This window comes from Phodopus roborovskii, unplaced genomic scaffold (genome assembly GCF_943737965.1).
Source record: "Phodopus roborovskii unplaced genomic scaffold, PHOROB, whole genome shotgun sequence".
Lineage (NCBI taxonomy): Eukaryota > Metazoa > Chordata > Mammalia > Rodentia > Cricetidae > Phodopus > Phodopus roborovskii.
Genome location: NW_026126418.1, coordinates 75,744,188 through 75,770,168, shown reverse-complemented (window position 1 = coordinate 75,770,168; position 25,981 = coordinate 75,744,188). Strand labels below are relative to the sequence as shown.

The following is a 25,981-nucleotide window of genomic DNA, read 5'->3' as shown; positions in this document are numbered from 1 at the left end:
ATGAGACAGACACATGTCCACATGCAATACACATAAGGGATGGATTTGTGGAATTGGATGGCAGGGCTATGTCAGGCCTCCAAGATTAGAATCTGCAGGACATACTAGCAGCCTTATATGAATGCTGCTATCTTGAAAGAAAAGTTTTCTCTAGAAGCCTTATTTTTACTTTGAACACCTTCAACTGATTGACTGGGTCCCACTCACATTCTAGGGAGGAACATTTCCTGCAACTTAACTGATATATATGCACAGATTTAGGGGTTACCTTCACAACCATACCCAGATTGGTGTTTGATTATATTGGGGCTCCCCACCTAGACAAGTTGACACCAAAGCTGTCAATAACCAACACAGAGAAGGCAGCCCACACCATATTCTTGTGATGGACAGAGGAGGCTGCAAGCTAAATGGACTAATCATGGAAATAGGAAATGCTAGGGCTGATTCCAGTCATACAAAAACATGCTTGGATTTGCCTGGAAGGCTGGGTGAACATGTTACTTGTTGTTTCAGTCCCTCTTGCTCCCTTTTGGTTTCCCTGTATTCTACACAGACTAAGGTTGTCTCTGCAGAGGCGTGCCCCTCTGTGGGTCCCTGTCTCCTGTTTCTTATCTCCCTGCTTTGGCATCCCTTTTTTTTTTCCTTTCAAACTGTGCCCACTATTCCCAACTCTACACTGCTCATAATTTCTCCCGTGCAGGCTAGCCCCTCTAGATTCCCTGCTGGCCTGTCCCCTGAGCTTCACATGCCTTACCCTGCATTGTAGGTTAACAGGTTCCTAACTCAAGGCAGTGTCCACAACACTGAGTGCCACCTCTCCCCACATAGAGCTTAGCCTGGCTCTTTCTCCTCTGAGGTGGAAGGACATGGCCCCCAAACTATGTCTTAGAAGAAGCCAGCTAAAGCCCCAGCTAAGCTCTTAAAATTATGCTGCAATATTGGGAACAGAACAGACAAAAAATGGGGACAAGGCCTCAGAGTTTGCTCTTTGTTTCTAAGAGCCATGGGACCCTGACAGCAGGTCCATAACTCTCCAAGAGGGAAGAGTCCTGAAGGGACAATCATACCTTCCCACTCGGGCAAGAATTCCATTCAAAATTTGTTTCATGTCACAGAATATAGAACCACATAATTCTTTTAATCTCTATTTTATGTGGATTGTTGGTTTTGCCTGTATGTACATCTGTGTCAGATCTTGGAATCACAGACAGTTGTTAGCTGCCATGTGGGTGCTGGGAATTGAACCTGGTCCTCTGGAAGAACAGTTAGTGCTCTTAACTACTGAGTTATCTCTCTAGTCTCTAACCACAGAATTTTAAAAACAAATAATGGTGATAGAAAGACTCTAGATGGGACTGGAGAGATGACTCAGCAGTTAAAAGCATGACCACTCTTCCAGAGGTCCTGGTTCAACACCTAGCTCTCTAACTGCAGCAAATAACTCCAATTTCAGAGGATCTGATGCCTTCTGGCCTCCATGGCACAAAAATGGTTCACAGGCATACATGCAAGCAAAACATATCAAATAAAATTAAAAATAAAATTTGAAAGAAAGAGGAAGAGCTAGCTTCTCCCAGGGATAAGCCTCTTAAACCTTAAAACCATATGCACACAAACAACAAAAGCAGGCTCAGCAGATTATATTTATATATTTGAGCACACATGCATACACACACATATGTTACGTATATGTAACGATAATGATTGGAGAAAAAGAGGGATCAGCTTGAGAGTTGGGAGGGGATAAAGGGAAGAAAGGGAAGGGAAAAGTGATAGAATTATATTTTAACTAAAGCATATAAAAACTAGTTTTTTAAAAAGACTCCAGAGGACTGCCTGAGAGCTGACGAGACAACACATCAAAGGTATCCTAAGCTGCAGATGGACATTCACTGAGGCAAAAGGCCACAAGCTAAGGGCCGGGGGCCAGGCGATGGCTTGATGGCTTGGCTTTGCCTCTCTGCCAAGGTGCTTCTGGGTAGTGCAGGTCGATTGAAGAAAGAAGGCACTCCACACCTTCATCTAGTAGCTGTTGGAAACAAAAGCAAACACCCACAGCTAAACACTGAGCCTAAATCCTGGAATCCAGTTGCAGAGAGGGAGGAGTGATGAGCAAAGGGGTCAAGACCAGACTACAAAAATCCACAGAGACATCTGACCTGAACAAGGGAGAGCTCATGGACTCCAGACTGATAGCTGGGGAACCAGCATAGGACCAACCCAAACCCCCTGAACATGGGTCTCAGTTAGAAGGCCTGGGCAGTCTACAGGACCACTGACAGTAGAACCAGGATGTATCCCTGGTGCACAAAAGGACTTTGGGAGCACATTCCCCATGGAGGGATACTCCCTTAGCTTAGAGGAGGAGGGAGGACCTAGTCCCTACTCCAAACGACTTGACAGATTTTGATGATCCCTCCTGGAAGGCCACACCCTCCCTCTGGAGTTGAGTGGGGAATGAGATGGGAGGGGGGTCAGGGGCATGGGAGGATGGGAGAGAGAGGGAACTAGGATCGATATGTAAAATAAGAAAAAATAATAATAATAATAAATTTTTTTAAAAAAGACACTCCAAGTTGAAATTTTAAGGCCTATGTGGCAGCAGGCAGGTTTAGCCTCTCTGGTGGACTGAACCCCAACAGCTGTACAAAGGTGTATTTATTGATTGTTTCACAAAGTATTTCCTCATACCAAGATCCCTAATCTAATTTACATGTCTTATTAAAGGAGAGCATCACTTGCCCCCATGACTCCAGTTCTTTATTATGTATAGTTTGAAATAATAATACAAGAGCCTTGGGTATGCCTCTTCAGCAAAATAATTACTGTTTTCCACAAAGAGTCTTCAAGGTCAAAGTATTTGTAAAAACAAAAAACTTGTTCATTCTATTATGTACCCCAATACAGTGATTCTGCTAAATTTCTACAACAGCCTCATCTCCTCACAACCAAAATGGGACAACACACCATAAAAACAAGGAGACAAGATTATTCTCAACTATAGGTCACAGGATCAGATGATTCAATCATGGTTTGGGGGGAGGCAGGGATACTAGAAGTCATTTGCTCAGAGCCAGCCTGCTTATCTGACCCCATCTTTTAAGGGTCACCTTCTGATGTGTCTGTCCTGCCTTCTCCCCCACACCAGCTCTGAGCCAGGAACATCTTGAGGCCCAGAGGCCCATCTTGAGGCTGGACTTTCTTCATCATCATAGCACACACAACATCCCAGCAGAAAATGTGTCCACAGCATGACTCCCTAACTCACTGTTGAATGTTGAAAGTAGATATGAAAGACCACTTAATCTTTTTGCTTTGATTTGGTTTGGTTTTGGTTTTCTGAGATAGGGTTCCTCTGAGTAGTCCTGGCTGTCCTGGAACTCTGTAGACCAGGCTGGCCTTGAACTCATAGAGATCTACCTGTCTCTGCTTTTCAAATGCTGGGATAAGGTGTGTACCACCAACAATCACTTCATTTTTAAGAGATGGAGAGACTGGATTGCACAGTGACATGGGGGTGGGGTAGTAGCATTTCTGTGAGCTGGCAAAGGTTCTCTTTCCATAGGGGCAGACAACTTGACTTCTTTTATTTACCCACAAAAGCCACAGGTAAAAATTGTTTATGGCTTGGGAGCTAACCAAGGCCACAGGCACTTCAACAAGTCAAAATCTGACCCCATCGACCCATCCCTTTTCAAATAATGTTAATGGCCATGTTTTCTACCATAGTTTGAAAACACCTCCATGATGAGAACGTTCTAAACTGACCCCCAAACTTAGACACAGAACACAGACCCATCTAACCTGCATGATAATTACTTCTAAAGACTAAATGAAAAAGTATGTTCACTTCATATAGCACCTTCCATCATGGATGCTATAGGACTTGAGCAAATGGTCCTGAACAAAAGAAAGTCCTCTAAAAGTAAGTTAGTGACTGTACACATGAATAAGAGAGTTGTGATTTGTGTACTGTATTCCAGTAAAAGTGACTTAGGAGTAACATGGAGACCATCACTGTGGCTTTTATTTTTTTCCTTGGACATTTCTACATTCTCCTTAACTGAATTAAAAAGAGAGGCAGTGCCAAGGAAGGAGGAGGCACGGTGAGGGAATGGAGCACATCCTGGTGTGTGTGTGTGTGTGTGTGTGTGTGTGTGTGTGTGTGTGTGTGTGTGGTCTGTGTGTTAGAAATCACTCTGCTGATCTAACACTCCATCCTCTCTCTGATGACTGCCAACCTTGACTCACCACATTGTGACAAGTCTTAAAGAGGAGGATACTAATGCCAAACATAGGAGGAACTATAACCACCCTGCACACTTAACAAGTAGCACTACACCCCAGGCCTCCACATCTGTAATCTTCTCAGAGTCCCCCGTGCCCATCTTTATACTGAGCACATGCTACCTAGCTACCTCCATGCTCATTTATTTCTAGTATGTATGTTAGGGTCCATTGTCTTAGTTAAGTTTCTCTCAGGATTCAGTTCTATTTGTTTGCTATTACATGTTGAGTGCCATTAAACTGAAGGTACCAGCATCTTAAATCCTACTTGATGTTACCCCATCAGCTCACCAAAGTCCTAGCAATTGACATCTCCATCAGCAGAACCTGAGAGGCCCCTGCACTATACCCTAATGGGCCCCACTCCCTAAAACAGACAGATGTTAACTCTTTGCCACACTGGGGACATGTAATGATGTGACACGGTCCTTCTTATTTGCATCTCTTACATGGCCGATGAAGGGGAACATCTCTATATTTTTGGCCATCTTGGCCATTTGGGTTTCCTCTTTGGGGAATGACCTATTGATGCCTTTTGCCTGGTTTTAAATTTTAAATCATTTTTATTTAACGGTTTTCAACATCAACAACTCTTTTTAAAAAATATATCCAGAATTGCAGCAAACAGCATTCTAATGGGGAAAAACATGGAATAATCATGAATTCATATCACCCTTGCACAAGGGTCATGCTAACCGTCTGTATAATCCAAATTTTAGTATAAATGTTGCCCTAGAAAGCACTGGTTATTTATTGATTGAATGAATGATTTTTTTTAAGAAGGGATCTGTCTCCCCATGTAGTTTTGGCTCTCCTGGAACTCTCTATTTGGACCAGGCTGGCCTTGAACACACAGAGATCTGTCTGTCTCAGCCTCCTGCAGGCTGGGATTAAAGGTGTGTACCACCACTGACTGGCTCACTGCTCTTTTTTTAACCTGGACTTTTAATTTTTTATGTGTGCGTCAGTTCATTCAATCCCTCCTCCTGAAATTTGTAAATTTGTGCCCCCTCTTGTTTCTGCATCCTATCAGAATGCCAGTTTCTCCATAGAAGTAACTCAGCCTCTAGACCAAGGTGAATGACATGCACCTTCTGTGGCATTTATTACAGTATCCTGCCTTATAGAATTTCAATACCTTTCTCATTCCACACGCCACCATGGAGTTTACCAAGCACCTGCTCCTTCCTGTATTAACCTTTATCTAGGCAATGGCCCTGTGAGGCATAGTAGTATTGCTACCATCTTTGAATAGATAAGAATGTGGTTTATAAACGCTGGGAACTAGCGCATCCACAATCCCTCTGCTCAGAGGCAGGGCTGGCCTCAGAGCAAGAATTCCCCAATTCCATGCCCAGATCTTTTTTTTTTTTTTTTTTACATAAGTGTGTTGCCCCACTACTAACTCCCCCACCAGACTGCAGACCCTGTTTCTCTTACTCACCTATATGCCCGGGCCATAGCCCTACAAAAGGGAACAGTGGGTGAGTACAGATTTCTTGACAAATCACACTATTCACCTTCTGCACTACATACAGAGCCCCTTAACCTTCCCAACAACTGAAGTGACACACTCAGGGTCTCATTTCCAGGCACAGGTGGAGCCAGCCTGTGAGCTGCAGAGACAGGTTTCTTCTGCTATCACAGTCCCTGGAATTCTAAAGGTGCTGCTGGCCAGCCTAGAGGCTCTTGAGAACATCCTGGACAGTCAGGTGTTACCCTGCTGAAAGTGACTAAATAGCTGGTCCTGTGGGTGCCTTTGAATTGGCATTCCTAGACTGGAAGATCCTGTCTGATGGGGCTGTTACCAACTTCCTTTCCAGGCCCAGCAAAAGGGAGAGAGATGCTCGCGATTAGGAGGTTCTGCTCTTGGTCAAAGATCTAGAATGAGGGCAGTAAGACCTAAGGAGCAGGAAGACTCAGAGGTGAAGGGATGAGGAAGGGTGGAAGAGGATGCCTGTATCTCAAGCTGGGAGACAGGTAGAAGGCAACAGGAGCTGCAGTCTGCACTGCCAACATCCCTGGAGCAGCGGGCCAAATGTGGACCACTGGACAATGAGTAGGGAAACTCCCACAAATGCACTCACTCTGCAGGAGTGCCTGCAGGCGCTGAGCTAGCAGGTGCAAGGGGCCTTCTGGAGCGGAGGCAGGAATGTGGGTAAGGGGTGTTAGCCAGCACTTTCTGCAGACCTGGCGCCAACAGTGAGTCTGGGTGGGGACACTCTGTCTTTTCTCCCTAAGGGAGACTTTATCTGATTGAAGCCATATCTACACGATCTGTCCTAAATTTGCTTTTTTTTTTTTTGCCTAAGTGCTGTGTTTGTGCACGTAGTGTGTGACTGTCTCTTTTGCCTTATATCTCTGCAGTGCGTGGGTGGCATGCTGTCGTGGGTCTTGTGGTTAATGTGTCGGGGCTCTGTGCTTGCTGACTTGTGTGCCTTACACGTGGTTCCGCGGGAGCCTTTGCTGAGGGCACAGTATCATTTTGAGTATCATGACTTGTATATGTGTCCTGTGTCTGGTTCTCTTAGGCTTCTCCTGATCTCCCAAAAGTGGAGTAGGATGTCAGTGCTGTAAGATCAAGGTGCTGGGCGACCTACCCGGGTCTGGGTGTAACTGTGTGCGTGTGGTGTGCGCACGCCTTCCCAGCCGAGGGTCTGTGCAGCTGCGTTTCCGCGTGTGCCGGCTCAGCTCGCTGAGCGGGGGCGGCCCCGTGAGGCGCTGCGGGGCCCCGCCGGCCACGGGCTCCAATGGCGAAGCCGGTGCGGCCCCTGCTAATTACATAAGCGGGGACGTCAATAATTCGCGGGAAAACGCGAAAAAGATGGCGCCCCGCGCCCGGGGGGCCCCTTCCTGAGCGCACCGGCCCCTCCCTCCCCGCGTCCCCTCCTCCCCGCGGCGCCCCCGCCCCGCTCCGCCCCCGCCGAGACCCCTACCCCGGCCCCACGGGCGGACACTTGGCTGGGCAGTCTCGGGCCGAGCGCACCGCGGCCGCCGATGTGCCTGGTGGCCAGACTCCAAGTGGGACCGGCTGACGCGCTGCCTCGCGGTAAGTCCCGCGCTGCGGGCGCCCCGGGAGACTCCGCATTTCACGCTTCAGTCCCTGCACACGACCCTCCTTCTAGAGCACTAGGTTGAGTCCTACAGTCCCGGGGCGGGGGTGGAGTCCTGCGGAGCTGCGCGCTTGTGGGATGGGGACCGTGATGGAGTCCGAGCGGTACCCTCAGGGCAGCGGGAATCCCAGCCACATCCCCGACCCAGGGCAGGGTGTGTGTGACAGGTCTCCGTTTGTAGCCGTGAGTCTTTTCTTTTCCATATGAAGCTCTGGAGGGAGGGTAGGAGGGCATTTGGGATTTTGCTCACGTCCAAAGTTAGGCTACTACGGGTTGGGAGCTGGGAAAGTTTGCATTTGGAGCAACTGAGGAAAAGAGCGCCTGAAGCCGTAGGGGACACTGCTGCAGGCTGTCCTCCCCCTTAACACCCTTTTAAAAAGCCAACGGCTGCCCTGGAGAGGCCTCGGCGCATGAATCATCCGCGCTTCCTGCCCCAGCCCGGCCCCGCGCGCCCAGTGCCGCGGATTTGAACTGGACGCCGACGGGAACCCGCAAACAAGCATTTCTGTGGCGATGTGTTTGAATCAGCCAATCACAGCCCGCAGGGGCCCGCTCCAGGAGGATGGAGGCGGGGTGGGGGGGCTGCTACCCGGGGGCCCAGCCTGGCCTCGGGGGTGCAACGACCCGTCCTGCCCCCAAAATCTCAGAGGGGGAGGAAATGTCAGTTTGTGAACCTGCCGAGGCCGGTCCCGCTCCAGGCCGGAGCAAGCAGGGACCTCCCAGAGCCCTAAGAGCCAAGTGCTGGTGAAGAGGGCAAGAGTTCCTACTGCAGCCTGTACCTGGTGCTTGTGCCTCTGCCCTGGAGTAAAAGATAGGAAGGAGAAGGCAGTAGGAAGTATTCACCCCTCATCTGGACAGCCCTGACTGTGCCCCATTGCCCCAGGGCCCCTCACATACCCACGTGTATTTAGTTTTACATAGGGACTGGCACATTGCCACAGATAGTGTCCTTTCGGTCTCTGAAGAAAACACACCCAGCGCTGTCTTCCTGTCAGCAGGCCAGGGGCGCCAGGTGCCCAGCACCTAGGCAGAGGGAGGGAACCGGAGCAGGACCGCCCACACCATCCCCACACACTGCAACAAGAGGAAGCTATGTTTGACCCTAGGAGAGTGTATGTGCAGGGGTGTGGTGCCAAGTGAGCCCACAGAGGGTAGAAGGCAATAATGCTGAATACCGGTGAAGGCTTAGGGAACCAAAAGTTTTCTGGAAGACTCAGGTGGGGAAGCAGGGAAACTGGAATGACCTGGGGACGCCTCATTCCAGGTGCCAGGCAATAGCAAGCAACAGGCTCAGAAAAAGGTGGATGAATTAATTGATGGAGAAAGATGAGGACAGAACTAGAAGCAGGGTTGCTGGGCAGGGATGCTGCTCCACTGTACCAGAAACCGGTAGGGCAGCCCACTGGCTGGAGAAGTCTGCAGATAGCCATGACTACACCACACCGTTATCAGGAAAAGGGGAGTGAAAGGCTGCACTTCAATGGGATGGGAAGAGCCAGGTGTGTTGGGCTTAACATCTTTGAGCCAATTGTGCAAGTGGACAAAAGCATGGGCAGGTTTTTTAAATACCCTGAATTGGTTTCCATGAAATCATCAAATAATTGAGAACAGAAAGGGGGCTCACAAAAGGCACGTGGCTATGTCACACCTGTTCCCAAGCCACCCCGAGAGTTTTCTCTGCTAGGTGGGCTTTTTCCTAAAGTCTTTAGTGTACATTTCCTCAGAGCTGAGTCCACAGTGTTCGCATACGGGATAAGGCCTCCTCCAGGGACAGGTATTGAGGTTCAGATCCATGGGCGGGGCCTTCGTTCCAGGTATGTGGGGAAATACATCTCTGAGAAGCCAGCTTGATTCGTTGTGAGCTATGGTTCACCTCTGGGTCACCAGCCACTTTCCTTGCCTCTCCTCAGTTTCTCTACCCTTACAGTGGGGTAATAATATCTCCCTCCAAGAGTTGTTCTGTCAATCAGTGTGTTTGAAAGCCTTACAGGGTTTCAGGGGCAGGGAGCAAGATAAGGTCTTGTTTCTTCTCTCCCAGTGTCAGCAGAAGCTGATGGAGACTCAAGCTCTAGACCCAGGGACTCGGGAAGCCTATGGTGCCACCAGCCACCTCCCTAACACAGGGACCCTGTCTAAGACCAAAAAGAACTTCAAAGACCTGATGTCCAAGCTGACAGAAGGACAGTATGTGCTATGCCGGTGGACAGATGGGCTCTACTACCTCGGCAAGATCAAGAGGGTGAGTCCTTCCCTAGTCCTTTGGTTCAAGCTCAGGTCTTTCTGCTCATCTCTTCTTGTCCCTCGTGCCTAGAAGCTGAAAGTTGAAAGATCCAGACCCTGGCTTCACAGGGTCCATCCTCGGAGGCCAGTGTGGCCCAACAGATTCTTTAGAGAAATTAGGCAAACCACCAGACCCGGCAGAGCATGGGAGCTGTTCTAGCCTGTTCTTCTGCCCTTAAAAACACTCCCATGCAGTTGTCACCCTGTCCTTGATGGCCCTAGGCACAGGAGATGGAGGAGGACTGAGACCCAGGCCCTCCCAGCTGCTTCTTCATGCTGCCCTTCTTCTCTTCTCCCTCTCCTCGACTCAGGTCAGCAGTCCTAAGCAAAGCTGCCTTGTGACTTTTGAAGATAATTCCAAATACTGGGTCCTGTGGAAGGATATACAGCATGGTGAGTGTCAGAGTTCCTCGTGCCTCTCTCTCCCATCACCTTTCTTTCATCCTGGCACCTGTGCTAGTCCATGGAGCCCAGGCCTTGGGTACTCATCCTGGACTCACCAGGGACAATGTTCAAGTTTCTGCTTGTGTGACATTGATCCCCTTCCTGAATGATCAGACTTCAGGAGGGAGGCAGGAGAGATGGAGGAGGGGCCTCAGGCCTCAGGCCTGCAGTTTGTGTCCTTCCTGAATGTTGGCTGCTACTCTGGGTCTCCTACAGCTAAGGAGGAGGAAGAAGCCAGAGGACAGAGGGTTCAGCTATAAGCATGAACTGTGCTCCCTAGCTGCATGTGAAGAAGTTGATGGGGAATCTTTACCCCTGAGGCAAAGAGGTTAGAGCAAGGAACAGCCAAGAAAGCATGAAATGGCCAGGCCTAGATGGAGCTGGGTCAGCTTTCAGGATGAAAGGGGGACTGGGCTGGGCACTACCCCTGCCTTCTGGCAGCTGGCACTATGTTATAGTTACAGCTGATTGTGATCATTCAGGCTACACAGGACAGATTTGCATAATCGCTAGTCACAATACCCATGTACTTTTTCATGGAACTCCAAACACCAACTATGACAACTGGCATGAGAGAGGAAACCTATTAAACATCAGTTATCCTTAATAGAACAGATATGGCCCACTGCAGCAGGTTCTAGAGTCAGACAGCCCCTGAACCATGTTCCAGATCTATCTACAGAGCCTTGAGCAGTGATGTCACCTTCCTTAGTCCTCATTTCTTCAACTGAAAGGAAGAGACAGGGAGCCCAGGCTTCACTACAGTGGGAAGATTAGATGAGCTGGTCATGTAGTATGCTCAGCCCAGAGCTAAGTGCCATAGGAAGGGCCATTTCTAAGAATTTACTACTGGGAAGGGTGATTCCAAGAAGCTGGCCACATGGGCCACAGGACCAACCAGTTTGTGGGTCTTTAAAAGAACAGATTTTTCTCCAAAAACCTGTGCCCAGGGGAGGCTGGTTCTTTCCTCTAGTCCCTTGCACCCTAAACCTGTTTTCTGTGGATCCAAAGCTATGAGCAAGTCCTGCTGGTCATACTTCTAAGAAAAGCCTAAAACTCCAGAAGCAGAAGAAAGATATTTCAAATGCATAGGGCTTGGGAAGCATCCCACTGTGCAGCAGGCACAGGGACAGGGCACAACAGGGGTGTATCCAGGGACAGTTTGTCCCATATCCATCCAACAGGCCAGTAACCTCTTGGCATCCCTTAAGATGAGTACTCAAAGCTGGGCATGATACAGTTACTATGTATCACTTTATTAAGCAATGGGAGGCTGACACTCAATGTGGGTACCATGGTCTTTGAGTGTAGAACAAGGCAAGGTCCTTGCCTGGCCATTTAGTCAACAAATACACCTTGAACATATACTACCTGCCATATCCCATTTGGGGCCTGAGGGCACAGAGATGCAGTAAGGCCATTTCTGCATTTACAAAACTTTCATCCTAAAGAGAATAAGGCAGAAGAGTCACCAGTTCAAGGCCAGCAAGACTATCTCAAAAACTGTCAAAAAACTAAACAAAAAATTCCTTGCAGCCTTCTGCAGTAACAAAAGAGAAGCAACACATCAAAATGTTTTTAAGGGATTAAGAGTATGTACTGCTCTTACAGAGGTGAATTTAGTTCCCAGCACCCACATCTAGTGGCTCACAATCACCTGTAACTCCATCTCAGAGAATGTAATGTCTTCCTACCTCCTGTGGCATGTGCACGCATGTGCACATACCCACACATAGACACATAACTAAAAATTAATTTAAAAATTCATTTTTGATTCTTCTTGCCTCTTCCTTCCTCCCTTACTTCTCGTGTTCTGTTTGTTTCTTGACTCTTCCCTGTTTTCTCTGTCTGTCTGCCTGCCTCTCTCATAGACCCATTCTAATGGGGTCTTTTGCTCTTTAAGTCCCCTCCCCCAATAAACCTTTTGTACTAAAAAGATAATTTTTTAAAATCATTTTCAAATGTATTTAAGGAGAGTGTGGGAAGGTGTCTCAGTCAGTAAAAATACTTAACTTGCTAGCACAAGCATTCAGATTTGATTCCCAGAACCCACATAATAAAATGGACATGGGTGATTGGTCAGAAATTAAGAGCACTGGCTATACTTCCAGAGGACCCAAATGGTGGCTCACAAACATTTGTAAGCACAGTTGTGGGTTATCCAACATCCTCTTCTGAACTCCACAGGCACCAGGCCTACAAGTGGAGCACACGCATCCATGTAGACAAAACCCTTACACATAAAAACCAATATACATTTCAAAGAAAGCTGGCATGGTGGTTTATACTTATAACCCACGGTGGGGAGGTGAAGACAGGCAGATACCTGGAGCCCACTGGCCAGTCGGCCTAGTCAGTGAACCCTAGAGTTCAGTGAGACACCCCATCTCAAAAAGATAAAATGAGCCAGCAGTGGTGGTGCATGCCTTTAATCCTAGCACTTGGCTCAGGAGGCAGAGGCAGGGGGTCTCTGAGTTTGAGGCCAGCCAGGTCTACACAGAGAAACCCTGTCTTCAAAAAAAAAAAAAAAAAAAAGACAAGATGGTGGCCCCTGCTCAATGTGACCTGCACACAATGTGCACCTGCCCACACATGAACCTACATGCATGTATATACACTGGAAAATTGTATTTGTGGGCAGTGGATGGAAGTAGCTCTGTGGTTTGCCTAGAATGTGCAAAGTCTTAGGTTTTATGCTAAGCACCATTGCATCCCTCAAAAGGAAAAAATGCATTTAACATAACCACACACGTACTTCCCATATAAAAATATATTTATTCATTAACAAAAGAAGACCAACATGAAAAAATATTGAGGAGGTGAATGAAGAGCCATTCTATAGCTCTGTTAGGGGTTGGGTTTGCTTCAGTGGCAGACAGTGTGCCCGGCAAGGACAAGCCTTGGGTCAGGACCCTAGCTCCAAAAAAACCAAAATAAACAAGTTAACTCGGTCACTGCATCTGGACTTTGGGTCTTGATTCAAAACACAAAATTATAATGACATTTTAATTTGTTAGACATTTGTAAATAAAAGTAACTTTAGGTTATGCAGTGTGTTTAAAGAGAGCTCTGACCTGAGATAGTTATAGAAAAATGAATGGATGTGTGGGTCTTGATTTGAAATACTAGGAGGTTATGGGTGAGAATATAGTTTAAACAGGATTGTCTTTGAGTTCACAATTGGTGGAAGTATGAAATTTCTTTATAAGCATACATTCTTATCTAATAATAAATGTTTTAAATGTCATTTGACATAAAAAAAAAAAAAAACAAAGCAAGCTGGAGTATGTAGGAGAGGGAACCAGATGTGGTAAAAAGAGCAAAGAATTAGCTGTGGGATAGCTGAGTTTGCATTCCACTCTCCTATTTAATGTCTAAGCAAGGACCTTAACTTCTTGAGCCTCCGTTTCCCCATCTTTGGAAAAGGTGTTAACAGTCACCTCTGAAGGACTATGAAGGTTCAGTAAGGTAGCTTTCAGTGCACAGCCGAAGTTCAGACCCTCCCTGTGGTTTTTGGTACTATTGCTTTAATAAATAAATAACGTCCTTGACAGTTTCATGCATGTGCAGTATGCATTCCTGTTACACTCTTCTCAACCACTCCTCTCTCCCTCCTACCCCATCATCTCCCCCGTCCTCTCCATATGCCCTTTCCCAGATGCATTTGGTTTAATCAGGGTCATCTCTGTGACTGTTATATTGGCATTACCTACTGGAGCCCAGTAGAGTCATCAATTCCTTATCCCCCAAAATGTCTCCATAGGAAATGGTCCAGCACAAGGAACAGGGCCTATGCCATCAGTATATGGCCCATTCTTGTGCAGACCCAATGTCATCATCTGAACTGTTAAGGGTTCATGATGTGGCAGGCAGTGGTGGCGCCCACCTTTCAACCCAGCACTCAGGAGGCAGAGGCAGATTGATCTCTATGAGTTTGAGGCCAGACTGGTCTACAGAGTGAGTTCCAGGACAGCCAGGGGTACACAGAGAAACCCTGTCTCAGAAAGAAGGGGGAAAAACCAGTTCAGGATTGCAGTGCTCACTAACTATTCACAGCCCTTATTTCTGTCTTCCAGCTCTTAGGTTTCTTTCTGGCCCCTCTTCCACATGATCCATGGAGGGTGTGGTGTGGGTATCCTCTTTAGAGCTGAACCGTCAACAGTCAGTTATTGTCAGTGTTTTGTACAGCTGTTTCTCTGCAGTTCACAGGAAACAGACACCTCTCTGGTTAAAGCTGAGTAGTAACTGTCTATTAGTATAACATAGATTTAGAAGGCAAATCAACACTGTGTCGATTTAGCTAAACACCAGAATTAAATTTCCTAGTAGGGGACCTATGAGTTTCCTGCCATTTCCAAGTATGGATTCCCTCCCAGATTGTGATTTTGACTTTTTCTTGATCATGTGAGCTAGACCTGAGTAGAGAGGACTTCTTTTTTCAGCCGGTGTTCCAGGAGAGGAGCCCAAGTGTGACATCTGCCTGGGGAAGACATCAGGGCCAATGAATGAGATCCTCATCTGTGGCAAGTGTGGCCTGGGTGAGTGGATGAAAAGGGAAGGCCATGACTAATGGGTCCCTCCCCACATCTGGCTTCTGATGTCTCCTTCTGTCCCTGAGAGCATCTCCCGCCTTGGGGAAAGCTGAGAAAGAGCAAGGTTATCGAGTTTGGGGCTGGCGCTGAAGCCATCTTTGGTTCCTCTTGAAGTGGCCAATACTGTCTTTTAGTCCCTCCCTGGGTACCAGCTTGGCTCCTGGGTGGGTTCTACCAGCCAGTACCTGGAAGCTGGCAGGCAATGCTCCCTAGGGCTTGCCATAGCTCTGCCATCCTCGCTGCCCTTGGCCAACTAGCCTTGGGCCACCGCTTCCTTATGAATAACTCACCACTCCCTCCTTTGCCCTAGGGTACCACCAGCAGTGCCACATCCCCATTGCAGGCAGTGCCGACCGGCCCCTCCTCACTCCGTGGTTCTGCCGACGCTGCATCTTCGCACTGGCTGTGAGGGTGAGCACCCCCTTTCCCCAGTCCTTGCTTTCCTGCCTCCCAACCTGGTAGACCAGAGTCTCCCCAGCCTCAGGCCGAGCCCCCATCACTGACCCTGTCCTCAGAAGGACACCACTTGGGCTTTGGAGACACAGGATGTTCTGCCACCTACTAGCTCTTTGTCCTAGGCCAAATTTCAGGGCCTTTCTAAACCTCAGTTTCCTCCCCAACCATAAAATGGGCACCCAATAAGGGTGATTTGCTATTGAAAGACAACTTTATACACATGCCCCTTATACGTGGTTAATTGTTGTCTGTGTTCTGCTAATTACTACTAATGCTGTTAATATCTTTGAGGGAGGATTGGTGAGAAAAAGCTCCTTACTTTCCTGATGCTCTTAAAATGCCTGGATCTCCCCAACCCTGGCAGCATTTCTCCTGATAGCGGTATGCTAACAGGTGTTGTTGGTAACCTGGGCCCCATTTTTCCCCCAGAAAGGCGGCGCGCTGAAGAAAGGCGCCATCGCCAGGACTCTGCAGGCTGTGAAGATGGTGCTGTCCTACCAGCCCGAGGAGCTCGAGTGGGACTCGCCCCATCGCACCAACCAGCAGCAATGCTATTGCTATTGCGGAGGGCCTGGAGAGTAAGGCTGCAGGGCAGGGCACGTGCGGGAGACCTGGGCTCGCGGGTGGCCTGACAGCCAGACAAGAGAGCCCGACCTCAGGGGGCGGGGCGGGGGTGATAGGCAGAGGGGCGGGGCTTGAGTGGCAGCCTCTGAAGAGGCGGACTGAGTGACAGCCATGGGGCGGGGCCTTAGTGGCATGCTTTGGAGGTTGGGTCTTGGGGCGGACCTAGAGTGTCAGCTCAGTGGCTAGGTCTTGGGGAATCAGGCTGCGGAGACCAGACCTGAGTAACAAGACAGCTAGGGGCAGGGTCTGAGTGTCAGGGGTCAGGCTGTGAAGGCAGGATCTAGAGGGGTGGACCCAGAGTGACAGCCCCAGGACCAAGCATTAGTGTCAAGCTTGGAGGTGGATCTCGAAGGGGCCAGGTCTTGGGGAGACTGGCCTGGAGTAGTGACAGTAGCTAGGGCGAGATCTAGGTGTCAGGCCATAGAGGTGGGATCTGGAGGGGCAGATCCCCGATGTCACTTAGGGAGAGTAGATTCTAATGTTGGGGCTGTGTCACTCTGCAAGAGGATGGGGCTTCAGTAGGGAGACCCAGAGTGGCCCCGTGGGTGGATAGCAGCGATAATGCAGCCTAGGGGCCTTAAATGGTGGACTCTGAAAGCAAACTCTGAGGGAGAACTTGTCCAGACTGCAGGGGAGAGCAGGAGGCAGAGAGCTTTTCTTGGAGTCACCCGAGAAAGGAGCAAGTTGGGGGGAGAGGGGACACCTAGGTCTAACAGAGATATCCATAACCTATCATAGCACCTTGCCAGCTGTGTCTCCCCTCATCTCGGTTCACTTACTAGTCTTTCCTTGTACAATTGTGAGCAGAGGTAACTTCACCCAGGCTCACACAGGCTGGGACCTGGTAATCTATTACTAATGGTGGTTGTAGTGTTACAAGGGAGTGGAGGTCAGTCAGGGGAACAGGTGGGTACCCTGACTTCCTGGAGACCTCCAGCAGGCCAGGGTCTGCGTTAAAGTCATGAAGGAGAGTCTTTTCTGCTGTGGGGCCAGAATCCTTGCCCACCTGGGCCTCCATGAACAGTTGAACCTTCTCCTTTGGGCTATGTATAATAGAGTCAGGATCTCTACCCTCTGTAGAAGGCAGACTGCCCCTTCCCCTACCCTGAGTCTGAGGGCCAGCTCTGATTGTCTAGGAGTTGCCTGAAAGCCCAGCTGGACTCTTAACTACTCCATTTGAACTGCTTCATCTCTCAAATAGTTTAGTTACCTTAATTACCCATGAGCTTCCCAGTGTTCTGGGAGGGCCTAATGAATGAACAATGGGAAACAGAATACAGAAACCTATATAGCATTAGTAAGTTGGTGCTCTCCACTTCCAAAAGGCTCTTCTGAAATGAAACTGATCAGGGAATCTGCATATTAACCTTATGCATTGGGGCTGGGGCCAATGGTGCGTTTTTCTTCTACTAAATGCAAGATCCAATGATGTTAACCTAGCTCTGACTTCCAGGTGCTTAGTGACTGTGGCCAACAGTCCTCTTGCCCTTCTTGTGGTGGCAGGGAGTCTGTTGGACTGTGATGTGGTTGACCTGGCTCTCCTGTGTCTACAGGTGGTACCTGAGGATGCTGCAGTGCTACCAGTGTAGGCAGTGGTTTCATGAAGCTTGCACCCAGTGCCTCAATGAGCCTATGATGTTTGGAGACCGGTAGGTGCTGACTGGGTGTAGGGGACAAGGGTGACAGCAGCAACCTCAGATTATCTGCTAGATTCAATACAAAGGAGGTCTGTGATAGGCTATGATTATCTAAAGGAGACAGCTCAAGATAAAAGGGACCCTGGCTATGCTGGGCCAGGAGATGATAAGGCAACATGCTTGGCTACATGCCTAGCTACCACTGATTTATGTGGAGCCTTAAGCAAATTCCTGCCTTCACTAAGCTCCAGTCTCTACAGATGCCTCAGGAAGGAGAGATGATAGTCTCTACCTTAGCCTTATCAAAAGTTACCATAGAAACTATGAGGGAAATAGATGGCTTCTATTTAGTAGGGCTAAGTGAATGGGAGGCATTATATATGCCGAATCAAATATTATGCTTTTTTAAATCTTGGCTGGCGGCTGGTGTGTGTGGGTGTATGGCATGGTGTGTGTAGAGACAGTGGTGACCACTACAGCCCAACCTCTTTATAAATGGAGCTGAACTCTAGGTCAGTGAGATTTGGAGAGGGGTCAAAGATAGAGACATATTCCTTGGTCCTGTCCCCTCCACTGCTTAGAGGCTGACAGCCCAGGAGTGGATGCTGACCAGGAGGAAACAGGTGGGAATGTGAGGGATAGTCTAGGCTAAGGGTCAGGTGCTCTCCCATCTCAGCCCCTACTCGCCTACCCCCAGGTTCTACCTGTTTTTGTGCTCCGTGTGTAACCAAGGCCCAGAATATATCGAGAGGCTGCCCCTGCGATGGTGAGAGGATGGGACCTGTCCCTACCAGCTCCTCCCTTACCCTCTGCCCTCTACCCTGACCCTCACTTGGCCCTTGCCTTCTTGCTCAGGGTGGACATAGTTCACCTGGCCCTCTATAACCTGGGAGTACAGAGCAAGAAGAAATATTTTGACTTTGAGGAGATTCTGGCCTTTGTCAATCACCATTGGGAGCTCCTGCAGCTTGGCAAGGTATGTATGGGCCCAGGTGCTAGAAATACCTGCACAGGGTCACTCGGTGCGGGACTAGGTGTAGAAACCTAAGCTCTCACCCTCGAGTACAGTTCCTTGAGTCAAAACCTCCGAGACAGTCCCAGGAAGGGGATTTCTGATCATTTTGGGCAGTGGTCAGTTGGGGGGGGTCTCACTAACTCAGCTTGAGGGAACTGAGACATTGCACCAAGTTTGACCAGAATGGGACTCTCTGCTAAGGAATTTGGCACACACCAGATTTCCTGGCTAGATTTGTCTGGCTGTGTTTGTCTTCTGCTGGTCTTGCTCTGCACTATTTTTCCAGGGGCCTCGGTGCCCATAACTAACAGACTTGGAAATTGTCAGAGCTGGAGAGTAGCCTCACCGCTTCTATGGGACTATGGGACCTCAGAGACCTCTTTGCTGCTGCAGAATGAGATGTCTCCCACTGACTGCCTGAACTTTCTTTGATGGGGCAGAGTTGTAAAAAACAAACAAGGGTTGTTGAGCTGGCTCAGTAGGTGAGGGTGCCCGCTGGGGGTCTGAATTCAATCTCTAGGACCCACAGAGTGGAGGAGAGAACTGACCCATGCCCTGAGTTGTCTTCTGACTTTCACACATGTGCCATGGCATGCACATTGCCACACACACACACAAACACACACACACTGTAATAAAAAAACACACACAAATATATGTATGGCATGCAGTTGTATATAATGTCTCCATTTATAGTGTTTGGTAAGCTGTAAGACACAGAAAGTCTTGAAGGATAGAGATAGAGTCAGTATTTAATTCATTTAATGTGAATGAGTGTTTTGCTCATGTACACATCTGTGTGCCACATGTGTGCCTGGTGACTACAGATGTCATAAGAAGGTGTTGGGTACACTGCAACTGGAGTTACGAATGTTGGTGGTAAAACTCAAAACTAGGCCTTCTGTAAGAACAATTGTTCTTAACCACTGAACCACCTCTCTAGCCTCTAGAGTTGATAATATTTTTAATAATTTTTCTGACTTATAAAAAAATCATGCATAAGGGCTAGAGTGATGATAGCAGTCAAGAGCACTTGTGCTGCCTTTGCAAAGACCAAGGACCCAGGTTCCATTCCCATCACTTACATGGCAGTTTACTACTGTCTGTAACTCCAGTTGCAGGGGTCCAGCATCCTCTTCTGACCTCCATGGACACTACACACACATGATACACACACACACACACATGCAGATAAACACTCATAAAAATAAATGCTTTTTTAAAATTCTTTCTTTTTGGTTTTTTTGGTTTTTTGTTTGTTTGTTTGTTCAAGACAGGGTTTCTCTATGGCTTCGGAGGCTGTCCTGGAACTAGCTCTTATAGACCAGGCTAGCCTCGAACTCACAGAGATACGCCAGCTACCACCTGGCAAAATATGTTTCTAACAGAAAGGAAATTTTAAATTATCAAAACAGAAGTATATTTTTAAAAGATCTCTATTTTCACTACTCAGAAATAACTAGAAATAAAGCATGGCTATATCCTGTTCCTCCATTTTCTTATAGTTTACATGAAATAGTATTTGCTATTTTAGATCATGTCTTTTTGGTTAGGGTTAAGCTGTTCCAGATTATTGGTGTTTTTATAACCTTTTAAATGGCTGTACTGATGTTCTCTCAGGGTGGGCACATTTTTGTGTGCGAAAATCATAGATCTCATAGGGTGGTATTACTGGTCAAGAGTGTGGACGGTTTTTTTGTTTTGTTTTTCAGACCAGGCCGAGCCTCAAACTCAGAAATCTGCCTGCCTCTGCCTCCTGAGTGCTGGGACTAAAGGCATACACTAAAGGTGTATTTGCTTGTCTTTGTGTCTTTTTGTTTGTTTTGGTTTTGGTGTTTTTGTTTGCTTGTTTGGGGATTTTTGTTGTTGGTTTTTTTGTTTGGTTTGGTTGCTTTTTTTTTTTTTTTCAAGACAGAATTTTTCTGTATAGCTCTGGCTGTCCTGGAACTTGCTTTGTAGACCAGGCTGGCCTCAAACTTACAGAGATCTGCCTGCCTCTGCTTCAGTGTGGGACTGAAGGCTTGTACCACCACACCTGGCAAGTGTGGACATTTTAAAGCAGCAATGAGGGATTAACCCAGGGCCTTGTGTATGATAGGCGAGCAGTTTCCCACTGGGCTCCAGTCACGGCCCTATACAGCTCCTGAAGCATTGGTGCCAGGGTTTCCTCTGTATTACAGGTGGGAAGATGAGCTCAGACAGGTAAAAAGATTGTGAGTCAGTGGTTCTCACCTGGAGGACACTGGAGCATGAGGTGGCAGGGGTGGGAGGGTATGAAGGGGGTCAGGATAGTGCCTCCTCAGATGCCCCCCGCGTAAGGCTGACCTTCCTGCTGGCCTGCTTCCTTTAGCTCACCAGCACCCCTGTGACAGATCGAGGACCGCATCTCCTCAATGCTCTCAACAGTTACAAAAGCCGGTGAGTGCAGGGAGGGAGGGGAAAGGCCTGACAGGTGAGGTCTCAATCTAAAGGCCCCTCCTACTGTGTATCCTCTGCTCCAGCTGTGCTCCCTGCCTGGCTTCTCCTTTCCACTCTCTCAATCCTGGGAATGAAGCCATCCATCCAAGGGGCTTCCTTCACAAAGCCTTCCCAATTGCTCAGGGACACTGACTCAGTTGTGTGCTAGGCTCCATTCTATGCCCCAGGCAGCTGGAGAGCTTGGAAAAACCTGTCTCAGGGCTTCAGCCACCCATGCTTCCCTAGCCTGTGCTTTCCCATCCTGTTCTTAGCACACACTTGTCCCTCAGCCATGTCCAAGGCCTTTTATACATGGTCCTCCCTGTCTGCATCTCATTCTGCTCTCCTTTTGCCTTATGGACTCTGGGTATCAGCCAGGCCCTCTAAGTCCTTGGCTTCCTACCCATTGGTTGGTGGTTGGTTGGAGGTTGTTTGGAGGTTGGTTGGTGGTTAGTTGATTGGTTGGTGGTTGGTTGGTTGGTTGGTGGATGGTTGGTTAGTGGTTGGTTAGAATTTGGTTGTTGGTTGTTTGGAGGTTGGTTGTTGGTTGGTTGGAGGTTGTTTGGAGGTTGGTTGGTAGTTGGTTGATTGGTGGGTGTTTGGTGGTTGGTTGGTTGGTTGGTTGATTTTTGAGATAGGATCTCACTCTGGCCCAGGTTCAAACTCTTGATCCCCCTGCCTCAGCCTCCTAAGTGCTGTGTTTACAAGTGTGCACGACCACATCTGGTGTATCCAGCACTTTTTTCCTATGCTCTCTGCATTTATTCCCCAACTTCCTTCATTTTTTTTCCACCAGCAAGAATACATGCAGGAGGCAGGGGGCACTGGGCCACATTCTCAGCTGGGGACTGGATTCATTCTGAAGGCAAAGAGGCCAGTGGCCTTGGTGGTTACTCACTCCACTCTCCCACTCTCAGAGGCTCAGCTGACAGCCTGGCCTCTTTCCTGCCCACCCCAGGTTCCTATGTGGCAAGGAGATTAAGAAGAAGAAGTGCATCTTCCGCCTGCGCATCCGCGTCCCGCCCACCCCTCCAGGAAAGCTGCTTCCTGACAGGGTGCTGGTGCCCAGTGAGAGAGGGACCTCTGAGCTGCTTCGTAAGAAAGGAAAGAGCAAGCCTGGGTCAGTGCTGGTGGAGGGCTGTGGCTACAGCCAGCGTGGGGTTCTCTGACCAAGCTCTCAGCAACTGCAGATGGGAGATGTTATGCAATGGGCCTAAGCGGTGTGGCAGCACCACTGTAAGCCTGGGGTCCCTAGACCCAGCAGGGTCCGGCTATAGGCACCCTGGAAGAGCTAGTGGGAAGCTCATAGGCCCCTCACTTCCCAATCCTGGGAACCAGCCCTGCTGCATTAGGACTGGGCAGAGAAGGGACACAAGTGTGTGATGTGTCCTCATTCTCCTGGCTGGGCACACCTCCTGTTTAGGGGCACTGGAATAAGGAGGGACCTTTCCTTTTTCCACTTTCTAAAGCTACTCACATTCACTGCCCTGGAGGATGCCCTTCTCCCTGGCTCCCTCTGCTCTGCCCAAACCCTCCTGACCCCACACTGTCCCTGACCCCAGCACTCCTGAGACTTCTGATACTGAGCCTTGCCCTGGCCCCTCCAGCTCTAACTAGGCCACCCTCTCCCTTTTCTGTCTCCACAGTTTCTTGCCTCATGAATCCCAGCAGCAGAAAAGGCGAGTTTATAGAAGAAAAAGATCAAAGTTCTTGCTGGAAGATGCTATTCCCAGTGTTAGTTCCTGGTTTTCTTATTCTCCAGTTTCATGTGCAGGGACGGCATGCATTAGGGGGTTCCTGAACTGTCCCAATACTGTCCCCAGACCCAAGGAATGCCCCAGTATCATACTTGCAGTTACAGAGAAGCAAGAAAATACCATGGACCCCAAGACCACTATTGCATATCTACCCCAAATTCTCCTGAGAACATATGGGTGGGGCAGGGGTAGATAATAATCCTGGGCAAAACAGGAACTGTGTGGGGCACACAGTTTAGATGCCACACTTCACAGCAGTGGCCTGGAGCGTATCAGCAAAGCTTTCTGCTTTGATTACCCTCACTGAAACTGTTCTCAATGCCTCTGCACCCCAGCACTTTATAGTTTGTAATACTTTCACAACAGCACAGTCCTAACTGCTTCCCGTGACCTCTAAGCAAGGCAGGCTCTGAGCTTTGCAGTGGAGGCAACAGAGACCCAGAGAGGCAGATGAAAGTCATCTGGGTGGCTGGAGAGGTCAGGACTAGAAATCAGGGTGACTTGGAGTTCTGGTCACAGTTTAGAGTCAAGAGGAAATGGCAGGTCCTATATGCCCCTCAGCTGGGGGGAAGCTGCTTGGGAACCAATAGGTCTGTAGTCTCGTGACTGATCCTGTCCCTGTGATGTCTACAGAGTGACTTCACTTCTGCCTGGAGCACCAACCACCACCTGGCCAGTATATTCGACTTCACCCTGGATGAAATTCAGAGTTTAAAAAGGTACCTCCCCACATCCTGAGGGTGTACACACTCTCTTCATGGGCCTTCAGTTCAAAGGTCCAATGTGCACCAGGCTGCCTGAGAATCTTTTGTACACAGCTGGCAGCATGGCGCCCTCTGCCCTCCAAAGCAGTGGCCCAGGCTGCCTTGCCTACTGTCCCAGCTCCCTTCACCCTCTCCCACCTCACGCTCACACTGATAGTGCTACACAGTGATCCCACTGAGGCCTCTGCCTGCAACGCTCTGTGCCCTGCCCTCCTCCATCCAAAAATTCAGGATATTGCTTCCTCCGGGAAGCCCTCACTGACCCTCCCAGGCTGTGTTAGAAGCCTGCTTAGAGCTCATAGCACCCATAGTTGGGTAATTCAAGGGCAGGAACTTCATCTTTACTTTACTCCCCAACTCTCTGGAGCAGGAAGTGGGGGATTTAGAGTCAAATGGGAACTCTGGTCCATGTTTGCCAGTTCTAACTACACAGCATTGGCTAAATTTCTTAACCTCCAATCTCCTCATTTTCCTACATACTTTGTATCCGTGAAACTGCACAAGTGCCTGATGGCCCGTGGCTGGTGTCACCAGTGTGTCCATCACCAGGGGAGGTTGGTCAGGGAGAGTTGGGTTGTTCTTTGTTTGTTTGGTTGGTTGGTTTTTACTCCCAACTTTGAAGACTAAAATGCATGGAAATAAGAGAGGCAGGTCTGGGGTGAGCGGCTTGGCAGTGAGGGGAAGATGGGCAGCCTCTGCTGGATGGAGGATGCCTATGAGAGACGTAGAAGGTGAAGAGGCTCCAAGGGACCCTGAGGGCCTGGCTGGTCCTTGCTGAGCTGACCCAGCAGCAGGCTTGTCTTCTCTCCCTCTCAGCACCAGCTCAGGCCACACCATCTTCTCAGATGTAGACTCCACTGATGCTGTCAGCACGTCGGGCTCAGCCTCCACCAGTCTCTCCTATGACTCTAGGTGAGCTTCCTGAGGGCCTGCCCCAGAGCTCCGCCAGGGGCAGCAGGCCCCGCCTATCCACTTCCCATTGCTTGAGAAGACTCATTCTGCACTTCCAAGTCTTGAGATAGAGGTGGGGGAGGGGTGCTGGTCTTCTGTGACTTAGTCTGCTCTGGACCCTCTGTTTGGAGTCACCAGCATGGAGGCTAAGGTGATGCGATCCCTTCTGATTGGGTTGTCCGTTGCTTGATGACTGTGTGTTCCTTCTAATCAAGCAATCCAATTTTGGGGCTATTTGGTCAGAGTCCTTTTCATTCTGGGCGTCTTAGCCTGTGTGTGTTATGACTGTGTGTGTGTCTGTGACTCAGACCACAGGGCTCCTATTCTCAGTTCCTGACTGTCTGATTTGAATGCCAGTGTCTCTAAGAGGAAAATTCATTTATTTTAAGCATGGTAGAGGGGGCAGACTATAGGGGGAGGCTGAAGACCCTGGGGGTCTGGCTAAGGGTATAGTTTATTTTACTGCTGGGCACAGACCCCTCTGAACTCTGGATCTCCATCTTCTAGAGACTTTGGGGGAGCAGACTTAAAACTGCAGTCAGTGTCTATAAAGATGGAAACCCTCCTCTACTTTCACACTTTCTGACTGGCTGCCCTTCTCTGCTGTTGCCTCTGTGGCTTTAAATTGGATTCTAGGGATCAAACCAGGGTTTCATGCATCTAAAGAAGTGCTCTGTCACTGAGCTATCACCCCTACTCTTCCTGCTTTTTGGGTTTCTCACTAGTGATTCAGGTCATGGCAGTCATGCCTCAGCATCTGTTAACGATTTGTTCTCTGGAGCTTCAGTTTCCCTATTATAGGGCTACTGTGACGTTCCAGCAAGATAATTCATGCCCAGGGTCTAGCATGGTACCTAAGAACACCAGTCCCACCTGGTACCTAAGAGACTCTCAGGGAGAGGAATCTAATGATTGTTCCAACTTATCCCGTTTCCCCTCCTGATACAGATGGACAGTAGGCAGCCGCAAGAGGAAGCTGGCAGCCAAAGCGTACATGCCCCTTCGGGCAAAGCGTCAGGTGGCTGAGCTGGATGGACGCTGCCCCTCAGACAGCAGTGCAGAGGGAGCTCTGGGCCCTGAGCAGCCAGATGAAGGCATTGACAGCCACACATTGGAAAGCATCAGTGAAGATGACTCCTCCTTGTCCCATCTCAAGTCATCTATCACCAACTACTTTGGCGCAGCTGGACGGTTGGCCTGTGGGGAGAAGTATCAAGTGTTGGCTCGGAGGGTCACACCAGAGGGCAAAGTTCAGTACCTGTTGGAATGGGAAGGGACTACTCCTTACTGATTACCCCTCAGGGGCTGCCTAGATCCTGGAAACCAAAGGAGGGACAGAAGAAGCCATTGGCTCCCTGTTTTCTCCAGGCTGGGATGGTGGAGGGAAGCAGGGCAGGGCCATAAGTGCCTGGCTGTACCCCTGCCTGCTGCCCACCAGGCCAAGGCCTGTGTGCTGCTGTACCGACTGCCTGTGTCTCTAGACCCCGCTGACTTTCTCATTGTCCATACACTCCATACCCCTCTACTGTTTATTGGTTCCTGGGGTTACAGGGTACCCTGGATGTGGCCCGGAATCCTGATCCTGAGGCCTGAATCTGATT

The 25,981-nt window shown here is 49.0% G+C and overlaps 1 protein-coding gene and 1 non-coding gene across 2 annotated transcripts; one reads left to right on the top strand and one right to left on the bottom strand.

The window, feature by feature from the left end:
• Window positions 1-4,931: 4,931 nt before the first annotated feature.
• LOC127222906 (U6 spliceosomal RNA) lies at window positions 4,932-5,033 on the bottom strand. Its single transcript, XR_007834586.1, has one exon. It is a non-coding gene; the product is annotated as a U6 spliceosomal RNA (small nuclear RNA).
• Window positions 5,034-6,842: 1,809 nt separating this feature from the next.
• Window positions 6,843-25,907, top strand: Phf19 (PHD finger protein 19). Its single transcript, XM_051185279.1, has 15 exons — window positions 6,843-7,339; window positions 9,442-9,642; window positions 9,995-10,076; window positions 14,570-14,665; window positions 15,030-15,130; window positions 15,605-15,753; window positions 17,353-17,448; window positions 18,134-18,202; window positions 18,292-18,412; window positions 20,802-20,869; window positions 21,867-22,028; window positions 22,555-22,642; window positions 23,299-23,384; window positions 24,246-24,341; window positions 25,329-25,907. The coding sequence occupies exons 2-15, from the start codon at window positions 9,457-9,459 to the stop codon at window positions 25,669-25,671; spliced, it is 1,743 nt and encodes a 580-aa protein (XP_051041236.1). The 5' UTR covers window positions 6,843-7,339; window positions 9,442-9,456; the 3' UTR covers window positions 25,672-25,907.
• The last annotated feature ends 74 nt before the right edge of the window (window positions 25,908-25,981 follow it).

Excerpts from the sequence above, each read along its gene's own strand:
- Phf19 (XM_051185279.1), top strand. The coding sequence starts at position 9,457 with ATGGAGACTCAAGCTCTAGACCCAGGGACTCGGGAAGCCTATGGTGCC. Across the intron at positions 10,077-14,569 it reads GTGGAAGGATATACAGCATG|CCGGTGTTCCAGGAGAGGAG; the intron begins GTGAGTGTCAGA and ends TTCTTTTTTCAG. Across the intron at positions 22,643-23,298 it reads TGGAAGATGCTATTCCCAGT|AGTGACTTCACTTCTGCCTG; the intron begins GTTAGTTCCTGG and ends TGATGTCTACAG.